Source organism: Heliangelus exortis, chromosome 22 (genome assembly GCF_036169615.1).
Source record: "Heliangelus exortis chromosome 22, bHelExo1.hap1, whole genome shotgun sequence".
Lineage (NCBI taxonomy): Eukaryota > Metazoa > Chordata > Aves > Apodiformes > Trochilidae > Heliangelus > Heliangelus exortis.
Window position 1 is genome coordinate 5,699,856 of NC_092443.1, and position 12,096 is coordinate 5,711,951.

Sequence of the window (12,096 nt, forward strand, 5' to 3'; positions counted from 1 at the left end):
TCAGCTACTGAGAGCACAATGGGGAGAACAGGATGCTCACCCCTGACTCTCCTGGTGGCACTGACACCTGGCTGTACCTGTGACACCCTCCAGAGAGCATATCATGGGCACTGGCTTCTCACTGAGCTCTTACAACATCATTGGTTGCTACAAAGAGCAAAACATGAGAGTACAAGGGCCAGAGTAAGGGCAAAGCAACAGCTGTGTTTGCCATGGTGGCTCTCTTTGCATTCTTTCTAGAGAAGAGACAGAGTGAAACCCTCTATATAAAAGCAAAACCCAAAGTTTGGATTAAATAGTGAGACTGTGAAGCTTGCAGATGAGGCTCCCTCCTTATCACTTGCTGCAGTGTGAAGACTCAGCAGTTCTGTGCTGCACCTGGCCTGACCTCACCTCTTTTTTTCCCCCCACTGATTTATTTAGCTTGCTGCTATCTTCCCAGACTCTGATTCTCATTTTGTATCACAGATACCAGCCATTCTGGCTGACCATACCCCATGGAACTGAGTGTTATCTTGCCTGGTTTCTGTAAGGTCCATGGATAAGGTCCTGTCCCTTAGAAATCACTGCTAGACTCAGCTTGAACCACGAGCTGAGATTAAAATTCAGCTTGAGAAGGCAAAGTCTGATATTATTTTGCATTTCTTAATAAGAAGTTTTCACTGTAATAGTTATTTACTCTCCTCTGTAGAGCACCCAGTGCTGACTAGGCAAGGGTTATCCATTAAAGGCCCTTTCTTTGGTGGGAAGAAGGCAGAAGAAATTATTTTCTTTCAGCATCGCCACATCTGGGGAAAGGATCTTGCTCACAGATAACAGCGCAAGCAAATATTTTCTTTGGGAGAAAAAGAGAAAGTGAAGATCAAGGTAAGAGGAGGCAAGATTAAAGATATGCCACTGCCTTCAAACTAACCTTCCATAGAACGTGTGGGGGGGTTATTTTGTTTAATATGGAAAACACGCAAAAGCATAAAGGAGGGGTAACTGGCTTGGGGCTTAGAGAGAGATAAAGGGGCTGCAAGGTCTGGCTGCACAGATAAGCTGAATTCCATCTGTACAGAACAAGACAAACAGGGAGATGCAAACAGTCTGAGAGAGATTGTCTTTACCTCTGTACATGTGTGCATGCAGGAGCACAGCCCAACATCTCTGTCTCTGCCTTCACTGAAGCATCTTCCCTTCCTTCCTTCTTAAGCAGTGTAAGGACTGTGGCCACTCTTTGTACGAGGTGCTAATGGGAAATTCATTTTGCTTTTTGCCTCTACCATATACACACCACCCCATGCAGAGTTTCAGTGAGTTTGATGCACCTCAAGGTATGGCCCAGCAGTATGAGTCTGTGTGACCCACCAGCAGAAGGACAGTCAGTGTTGGGTGCATAGAAAAGTTAGGATTTAAAAAAAAAAAATCATCCCACTTTTAAAGCTTCAAAACACATGCTGAAGTCTTGAATCAAAACCAACTCAGTGCTAAGGAAGCAACTAAGTGCTAAGGAATCTGCATTTTTTTACTCCTCACCCAGTGACTAAAAACTTCATTTTAGTTTTCCTAACATCTCCTGGAAGCTCACTGGCTGGATTTTCCCCATACTCCTTGGAAAGACACAGATGAGCTGAGGCCAGCTAGATAATAGGGTTTGGTTTGGGTTTGGTTGGTAGGCTGGCTGGGCCACCAAGAGCATCCATTTCTTCCTGCTGATCACAGGTAGAGCCCAGAAAGGCTAATGTAAAATTTATGTCTGTAAAATTTAAGCTAGATATGGAACTAGTTGAGACATACAGGCAGGTACAGTAACGTTAGCTCATGGGATTTATTCAATGACGCACAGGAAAATTATCATTAATCCCTGGCTACTGGTTCAAGTATTATACAACTCTTTCACTATACAGCTGGCTATAAGGTAGAAGCCACCCACAAAATCATAGTAAAAGAAAAGGGATAGACCTCAGAACACAAGTTGGTTTTAGGCTTTTCTTCTTTTATTCTTCCACATTTTGTTATGAACTCGAAACTGGACCTGTTTCTGTGGGAACTTCTGCTAAGGTATGCAAATATTTCAAACCATACTAGTCCCATTTTCCAAGGAGAGTGGGCCAGGTTTCAGGCAAAGATGCTTTCACAGCAAAACCCTGGGAAAATTCACCGTTTTCCATGTTTCCATTATGCCAATATTCATCTCATGTTAAGAGCCAGCAATTGTTGGAACAAGGCTACAACCCAAGAAAGCACTTAAGCACATGCTTAACTTTCAACACATGGGTAACTTCAGTGATGTCCTGGGTTTTGGTTTTATATTCACTATTGTTAGTTACCTTGCACTTTTAAATCCATAGGGACATTTTGCATCTTGGGCCGTGAAAGGGATGGTAGCTCATGATTACTGAACTGTTAATTAATAATGTTATTATATTTAAATATGGTTTAGGGAACCATAATGATGTACACTTCCTTGACATTAGCTGTACCAATTAGATCATCTTTTCTAAATTAGTGTGCAGTTTTCTTAGCAGATTTTCTTTTATCTGGTATCCATTTTTCAAAAGAGCTTCGTGTTGTCCCTGCAGATGAGTGGCTCATTTCCAGAGAATCATGTCATGCAAATGTGTTTCTTACTACTACAGAATGTCTATGAGTAGATTATGGATGTCCTTGATAGCATCAACTATTTTGAAGTTCAACTTTCCTCAACAAAGAATAACTGCATCTGGGATGAAACAGTCCCTGCAACCAAGTAGCACATTTGGGATGTTTGCTACATTACAGCAATCTCATTAAACACAGTTTGGTTTAGTGACTCCTGAAAGCAGAAAGTGGCTGAAATATGTTTGTACACCTGAACATGCAAGTGTATTTCTTGCATCCTTTGTTTAGCCTTTGTGGAGCTAATTGGTTCTCCACCACTGAAAGCCATTCTGTCTCTTTCTCCATCAAAATATTACTTTCAAAAAACTTCTACAGAAATTATGACCACGTTACTCCTAAAGTCCTCATTTAGGTTATTGTAAGCATTCACTTTATCATAGCTTGGGTAGTTTGCAATAACCTTTCTGGTTCAGGAAAGCCTGATTTTCACATTTATGCACAATTAGCCTAGAAATTTCTCAAAAAAATAATCCACAAAATCTCAGGGTACTTCACCTGAGTGTGTGATGGTCCTGGTTTCAGAGAGAAACTTTGAGAATATTCTCTGTTGGTGAAACCTGAAAACATCTACTTAGCTCAAACTCCAACAATCTATTGTGATGCTGGACATTAAAAGAATGAGAAGAGCAGATTATCACTTTTCCCTGAACAAGTCTATTTGGCTCTCTAGAAAGCAGTACTTACATGTCAATGAATCTTCTGCTGAGGTTTGAGATGACAACTGGAGATCCAGACTGGAAAGGAGGGTCCCGAACCACTTTGTACTGGATGGGTTTGCAGTCTGCACACAGCGTGCTGTGGGGGACAGAGCTCAGCATGGCAGCATCAATTTCCAGGTGCTCATCCAGGGTGTAGATCTGGATTCCATACACCTCCTCACCCACTTGTCCTGCATCCAGCATGATGGTCAACGGGATGTCACAGAAGATGTTCTGCGGCCCAAGAGAAATGTTCTTCCCACTGATGGTGAGCAACTTGATGTCATTCACTGCTCCACTGGAGTCCCAGTCTGGGGAAACAAATGTCACCCAGACTGTAAGGGACTCTGGAGTCAGGGGATAGCGGAATTCCAGCTGCAGGTAGCAGCCCTGAGGCTCAGGACAGGCTGGGGGCACTGTGTGTTGGTTGACTGCTGAGTTGGGGCTCCATGTTCTGACACTGGATTTACAGGGCTGCTCAACATCAGGATGGCCTGGAAACAAAGGAGGAAGAAAAGACATGGCATGAAAGAAGGTAGAGAACATGGGTTGTCATTGTCACCAGTGCTGAAAGACTAACTGGTGGAAGCAAAGTACTGGGTACTTCACCCAATAAACAGAGTCACTTTTGCATTCAGTTTACCTCTGTGCTCCTGCTTACTCCCCTGCTTCTCACTCTAAAAGAGAACCTTTTTCTCTTCTCTTTGACAAAGAAAAGTGCTTTTGCTTGTTCCAAGAAGCTGTTGCACCGTGCTGTTGAGGGACAACTCCTCCTCTGTCATGTACAAGCTAAGCTAACACATGGTGTAAGACTCCTTTCTCTGAAGGCACATGGAGCACAGCTCTGAGCTGTCTCTTTGCACTCATAGTAGGAAACAACAGGCACTTGTATTTCTACATTTCTCACTGTTGGCTTTGTTCAACTACATGGGAGGTATTACTAAAAACTAATGAAAGCCACAATGCTTGCTGGTTTCCCAAACACTATGGTAACACTACAGTTTGGCACAGAGGCATGGACTGCAAGATCCAGAGAGGTCAGATGGGTGGAACAGTTGATAACAGAATCCAGTGAGAGCTATAAATTCCTTCTTCCTTCCCAAATAATCACACAAAAAGGGAGCAGACAGGACATGGAGAAGGCAAAATGCAGAAAAGGAGAAAGGGAAAAGATAAAGAAAGGCAACAAGAGGAAAGAAATGGAGAAGGCAGAGGTAAAAAAAACAAAAAACAAAACAAAACAAAACAAAAAAGAGAGAGAAAGCACAGCTGTTTGCATCCAAGGAAGAAAGCAAGATAAAGCACTGGGCAAACATGAACAAACAGGACATCACTGCTAATTCAAAGAGAAAAGGGCAGTGTGTGAAGGTTATTCTTATTGTCTGTGATCCAATGAAGTGTTAGAAATGTGCCTCTTTTGTCAAGGATAAACAGCACAGGGAATTCTCCTGTCCATACCAAGTGAACCCAGATGCAGAATAGATTTCCTGGTATCTCAGGCAGTCCTCCCCATGATCCAGCATGACTGTCCTGCAGATGCACAGCTTTTAGCACTTCTCCCTCACCAGCACAGACCCCAGAGCTCTCCTCTCCTCTCCTCCTCCCATTCCACAGAGCAGCAGGAGTGCCACCAACCCCAGCATCTGGAGAGACCACACCAGTGAGAGATTTTGAACAAAGCCAGAGTTCCATTTCACATGTTCAAGGTTTTTTTTTTCCCCTGGCAAGCTTGCAAGGACTGTGTATAGAATCATTTGGAGTAGCAAGTACCCCATTCAACTCACGTTACCTGACAGCAGTCACTGCTGGGCCCACCAGGGACTTTCTCACAGTGAGCTCCTGACTGCAGCCCTAAGAAGATGGTTTTTAACTCCAGTATCTCAGAGGGTTTTGGAAAGATACGTAAAGCTTATCACTGCCATCTCACAGATAGGAACATGGAGGTGATTAACAGCTCACAGACTTGGATGTTTTCAAAGTGGTCTCCACCTGGGTTCCAGTTCAAGGCCTCTGTAAGATGCAAACAGTGAATAAACCTACATGTCTTGGTAGAGCAGGGCATGGTCCCCAGAGTTAGATGGGCTGAAGTCAGCACCCAGGGATTTTAATGCAGAGTATTACCCAAAATGGGAGCTTGATTGGTAGTCATCCATAGACTAAAGACCTTAATGAAGTTGAGATAAAGAGTTCTTTTCTTAAATATTATCAGACACTTAGACCTGAGTATAAAATATTCATTTAATTGTGGAAGAGGATGGAAACCTTATTCTATGGCACTGTAGATTTCTAGAGATTGGTAAGTACTATGCAAATAACAAATATTTGCATTTTAAAAATAATGGTGTAGTAGCTGTTTTGCCCCTGTGTGTTCAGGTTCTATAATCCTTAAGGTTATGAGATCCTCAGCAAGATCAGGCACAGAACAGCACCTCACCCAACATCCTGACTTGCCTGGCACAAACTGACTGTGAATCTGATGTTTGTGAGGAGAAGCCAAATCCCTTCACCAGTTAGAGAGGAGAATGGTGTATGTTTGGAGGGAGGCTTCCCCAAAACATCAGCTGCTGCCTGGTGTGTCCTGCAGTTAAGTGAATTGGCTGGGACAAATGTCCCTCCCTTGACCCATCACATGGGCAGAAACTTGAGACATCAGCTGGGGTCAGCAGCTTCTTGGTGTGTGACCACTGTCACAACTTGCTGAATTTTTTACATGTTCAGGACAATGGGACCATTGCAGTGGGACTCTAAGGTCCAGCTATGACAATTCCACTTGAAAACACAGAACTAATCACTCTTGAGTGAAATACTGGCCACTGGGAAAGACAGGGCAGTAGAGCAGAGTAAGGCATTAATAATTTTTAAAATTATATTCTCACACTTCTTCCAGCCAATAGAGAGCCAGGCAGTAGGAATTGACGTATGGTATATGCATATATTGCATGGTAAGCAAAGGTACTTATTTGGGTTTGAGCCAAAATCACCTTTAATATATATAAAAAAAAAATCAACCAAGTTGTAGAGGTGCTGTGAGGTTTGCTGGTGAGAATCCCAGGTAGGTGGGAGCTTTCTTGCTCTACAGTGAAGGCAAAGAGTGAATCAAACCAAGCTGATCTCCAGTGCCTTCCCACAGCTCCTGCCAAGCAGCAAAGGGCTTCTCATGCAAGGGGAACAACTGGCTGGGAAAGAATCACAAACCATTTCAGCTCAGTTGGACTCCACAAAGCTCATACACTGGCAGGACATGAGGAAGGGCCCAGTCCCTGCTACGTTATCACCCCCAAGATGTCAGGAAACCAAAACCAGACAAACCAGGTTCAGAGCCACTTCAGAGACATGGGAGAAACGTGGATTTCTGGTAAGAAGCTGGATGAGCAGTACTATGAAACATTTTCCATGAGTGTGAGCTCAGATTTTAAAATTAGTTCATTTTGGTTCCATTTGCACCTCTTCTGTATCCACTTTCCATGAACATTCAAGCAGTGGAGATTTACACACATGAACACTTGCAGAATTTGAATTTGAGCTTACATGCTTGAGTACTCACAGAGAGACAATCAAAGAAGCCAAACAATGATCTAACTGTGCTATTTGTAACTCAGACCAAGTGCAAATAAGCAGAGATCCTGAATCTCAGGAAGGGTGGTAGCGATGACAGAAAATTACAGAGCAACAAACACCATACGTGTGGTATGTTTTCTACCATAAAGTGGGGACAATATATTACACAGTTCAAGGATAGGTATCCAAAATTTTCTTTCCAGAGGAAATGGCACAACAGCAACTGAATGAGACAGATAAGGATCAGACTGCACCCTTCAGAGTTAAGAACATGCAGGCACACACTGTAAGAAGAGGAAATTAAATGCAAAACGCAGCTGAGTAATAAATCTTAGAGTAGTTTAGTTTCTCTAGGAATGATGCTGCTGGCAAGACGTGTGAGATCTAGACATTTTCAAATCAGAGCTCATTGGAGAAAATTTTGATGGAACTGTGTATCTCAATGGAATATGCAGTTCTTCCAAAATCAAAACACTTTGCAAAACTGGGTTTATTTGGCCACAGTTTTATTCTGGAAGAGAAAATGGGAAGAAAGCTCTGACAATATTGGAACATCATGTTTTGGTATTTTTGGAAGAAGTAATTTCATTTTGCATTTTGAAACACTTTTCATTTTTATATTAGAAGTAGCCTTCGCCCTAGATTAGATTTGCCCTAAATAGAGATATTTTAAAATGTCATAATTTAACCCAAGTTCATGAAAGAGGAATTATATGAGCTAAACAAAACATTTTGGCCAGCCTCAAGAACTTATTGTTTTTAATTTTCCTTCATGGAGAATTAAAAAAGTTTCAGGTTTTGTTCCAAACAAAACCAGGTTTCAAAGTCTTGTAATCCTTGGCTAAGTGGAAATTCCACCTTTCACCCTGCACTACTACTGCAAGCAATCCAAATTTTGCTAATCCTGTTTACTTGCTAATCCAGCCACACTCACAGCCAGAATGCTGCTTCCCAGGATGGAGCTCTGGAACATCAACCACCCACGGGCAGGTTGCAGTCTGCTCTGTGCCTGGCAGACTCTGCCCTTGGACGGCCAAACTGGGGGGGTCAGTTGAATCACAACCTCTGTTGGGTCCCCACCCTGGGAGATGCTTGTGCAGGGCAGAAAACACTTTCCCACACACCTTGTCCCTTGGGGACACAGGTGACCTTAAAAGCTGAGAGGGCTCTTGGGTGCTAGCACATGTATGATCTTACAAATAATTCTTCTGGTAGAATAACCAGAGTACTCCAACTCCAGGACAGAGAAGCCCATAATATTAGAAGGAGTTTGTAGAGTGAGTTTGTAACATCCAGGGATAGGTCTTTTGAGTTCACTGAGCCCACTTGTGCATTTACAGTGAAATCTGGGCCCAGAGTGTGCTGCTCCTGAAGGAACAGCTTGTGACCAACAGCTTGTGACCGACAGATAGAAATAATATCCTGCTCTTTCCAAACCATAACTTGTGATTACTGAGCTCTGTCTGGTATAATCTCAAATATTCTCTGACACATCTACCCACTTACATAATGGAAGGTACTAATATGGAGTGGTTAATGATGGAGATCTAATGGCATTGTATGAGCAGCTCTGCAGACGATTCTCCCTACCACATGCTCCAAGAGAAGCAGTAAGAATGAGATACAAAACACCCTGAATTAGACTGGGCTTGACATAGGCACCTGAATTCATGCTGTAGAGTACTTGCCCAAAGGACCATCTCCACTCCTTGAAGCCTGCCTGGCTGTGCAGCCTGCTACTGTCCAATGCAAATAAATAGGCCCAAATAATAACACGCAATTCTTCACTTTCAGAGCTGAAGTAGTAATCAGCTCCCCTGGGGAATTCATCTGGCAGATGTGAATGGTCAGCATTTCTTGGCACTCAGCTGCTTTCTGAAATTCAGGTTCAGCTCCCAGAACTCATTTAATTCATGGGCAGGGTCAGGACATAAGGGTCAGCACACAGGTATTCCAGGTAGTGGCATTACTCTGGGGCACAGTGCATTCATCTCTCTTCTAGTTTTCTTACTGACACCTAAAAAACAATTCCTCTTTTCCAGATCTCCCCAATTGCTTCGTGGCTTTTCTTTTCCTCTGGCCCAACTTCTCCCCTGCCACATCTATGCCCCATCTCTGTACTCACCTTCTGCTTCCCGTGGGCTCCAGTGCCCGGAGGGATCGCAGGGCATCGGGGAAGAGGCGCTGAAGGCGTATTGCACCAGGACTCTTCCTTCCACACACAGATCACATGCTGATCCCACTTCTCTAGGAGGCCAGGAAAACAGGAAAACACACCAACTTAGTAACAGATGAATGAGCTGCTTATTCAACTAGACGAAAAGCAATAAGACTTAGAATTCAGTTCCACTTAACCCTCTTCTCTCAAGGTGCTGACAGGAGTGTTTTCTGAGGCTGACCCTCTGTAGGTTTGGGCTAAAATCTGGGTAGACAGCATCTGTGAGAAGCCACCCAACAAAACATGACAGCACCCCGTGAAATCACACAAATCAATCTATTTTTCTATTTCCCCCCTCCACTGCACTATAGCTGGATCAAACCTTGTCAAAAGAAAATAGGTCTTGCTTAGTAGTTAGAGCAGAGATACCAGCCTCAGGTGATTTGGGATCTATTTCTGCTCCCACCATGGATTTATTGCAGAAACTTGTAGTGTCTTCAGGATTGTGAAGGCCTCAAGCTCACTGGTGCTTGGAGGAGGTAAAGTCACAGAAATTAGACAGAGCTGGTCTGCAAAGAAAGGCTTTGCTATGTATGCATGGGCCTGCTTTTGGAGGTGTATGGCCACAGCCCAAACCATTACAAGCCTAGAAAAGAGGTGGGTTATGAAACACTTTTCATAAATACTTTTTCATAAATACTTTTGCTAACACATGATCAGGGTTTAAGCTGATGTGAACTGGTGTAACTCTAATGTCTTATAATGTTAGGATGATTTATATCAGCTGAGGATGCAGCTAGCACAGTTCAGCTTTACATTCCTTCTGGTGACAAAATTTGAAATCATGTATGACCCACAAGATGTGGTTATTCATCCCAGTAAGTGGCTTATTAGTCCAAATTCATTGTTCTACTATAAGGAATACTGCCCACTAAAATAAAAAGAAAAAAAAAAGAAGAAGAAAAAATGACTAAATGCACCTAGGAAAGAAGTTTTAAGCAAAACTTTTGTGTGTAGTACCTGATGCACTCTCTGACCTACCTAAGTAAGTGAAGAAAGTGTGGAGTGTGTCACCAATATTATTGGTGACTCAACTGGATGATGGCCATTGGCCAATTATTGGCCACCAACAATCCAATGGTGGCCACCCAAATTTTAACCATCTCCCATTGCACGATTTACTTCAGCACTGCTTTGTTAAGGGCACTGTGATCCTCAGGCAGAAGTTATTTTGGTTCCTCAGTGAGGACACTGGGACTGTACATTTACCCTCACAGCTCTCCCAGGCCTCATGACCTCCTTTTCCTTCGGTGTTAGGGATGCCACACGCTCAGCTGCTCCCCAGCTTAGCATCTCCTGCTTGTTGACAGGTATCTATTTGAAAGTCAACTTTCTGTTGGCTTAATTAGGCGGAAGCAGGGATTGTCAACAGGGGGGAATTGGAATGGAATCAGTGGTAAAACTGGTATCCATTTCAGTATGGCCCACAGCCACCCCTACGCAGAGACAGTGATTGATTGAACTTGCAGGCAGTGCAGAAGGGGATGCACCTGCTGAAGACCTCTGAAGAATAAAATGTGGCAATGGGGTAGAACACAGAAGAGGGAGGCAAAGGTGGCCTCCTCTTTCCTGGATGATCTGTAGTGCTGGTAGTGAATAAATATGGACAAGTTGCAAATAACTTCTCCCTCTGTCTCACTTCACCCACCTGCACTACTGGTACAACATTGCCTGCCTCTCTGATTTCTCCACTGCCTAATAAGCAGTGGGGTAAGTGTCTAAATCTGACATATAAAAAAAAAATCCAGAATAAAAGGTACTGAGAAATCAAAATGTAGAATTATTATTGTGCAGTTGTTTTTCAGACACATCCACCAAAAGTCAGGCTAGAAGTCCCTGTAATAATAATCTTTCAGATTCTCTACAAAGAGACTTCTGCATTAGCGCTTGGTCCTGGATGAGGAGAGGGCTTTGAAAGCCAAGTTTCCACAATTAGAACTGCTTTTTACTCAAATTAGCAGCTATACAATTTCATCACAGGCTGCCATGGTGGAAAAAAACTGTAGGCTTATGGGCAAACATTTCCTTTTACCAGCAAGGACTTGGAGGTAAGAGAAATCACAAGGAGCATCATGTGGGAAAGACTATGAGCAAACTTTCTCTTTTTACTTTTCCAGTCTGGGAGCCAAATTCTACCCTGATGTAACTCCACTGACTGAGGGGAATTGCACAGGGGATGACTCCTGGGGTAACGTTTTTGGTCTGGAGACTCTTGGACACAAATCCTACAAACAGCCATGAATGTCAAAACTAATTACGGAACTGCATTTAAAGGCTTATGAAAAGCTAAGCCAGCTCCTTACACCTTATGCAGCCACTGACATTGAGACAAAATGAATGTAAATTGGTTCAAAACAGTATTAATTAGGAACGATAGTATATCTGACACGTTATACACTGGGGCACATGATGCCCCAAAGTGCAGGGTAATGGAAAATCTAGACTTCACTGTTTTCTACTAAGCCAAGTACTGGGAAAATTCCAGCTTATGAAGTTCAGAGCACAGAAGGAATTCATTCCTACAGCATGATATTTCAGAAGTGGATTCAAAATCTAAAGATTACCACTGAAAAACGCTCAGTTCTCTTCTGGGCCAGCACCAGTTCAGTGGGCAACTCAACACTAGTAAACCCTCTGTTTTCTTTCAGTAAAAAGTACCTGTTCTTAGACTAATTTATCTCCTTACTTGAAATTCAGAATTAGTGCTCTCTCCTCCAAGGCACTGAAACTTTGCAGCAAGGTATAAGCAAGTGATTACCAAGCCCAGCCATCTAGATCCGGGACACCATCCTGACCAAAATACTTGCTAAGAATGAGATAGTATCAGATCCATGGAAATTAATGTAGTCACCTCAATGAAAATTCAGAAGAGCAGATGCATTCAAAGTTTTCTGTCCAAGCAGAATTTGCAGCAGAGCCCTATTACAATAACTGTTTACATCCTGCCTGTGCATAGCAAACAGGAGGCACATGAATGGA

The 12,096-nt window shown here is 42.9% G+C and overlaps 1 protein-coding gene across 1 annotated transcript in view; it reads right to left on the reverse strand.

The window, feature by feature from the left end:
• Positions 1 to 12,096, reverse strand: part of PAPPA (pappalysin 1) — a 179,910-nt gene that overhangs the window by 103,372 nt on the left and 64,442 nt on the right. Inside the window, exons 6-7 of the mRNA XM_071766589.1 lie at positions 9,025 to 9,146; positions 3,328 to 3,835 (exon numbers count right to left, since the gene is read on the reverse strand). Of these exons, the coding sequence (XP_071622690.1) occupies positions 3,328 to 3,835; positions 9,025 to 9,146 (630 nt within the window). The remainder of the gene's footprint in view (positions 1 to 3,327; positions 3,836 to 9,024; positions 9,147 to 12,096) is intronic.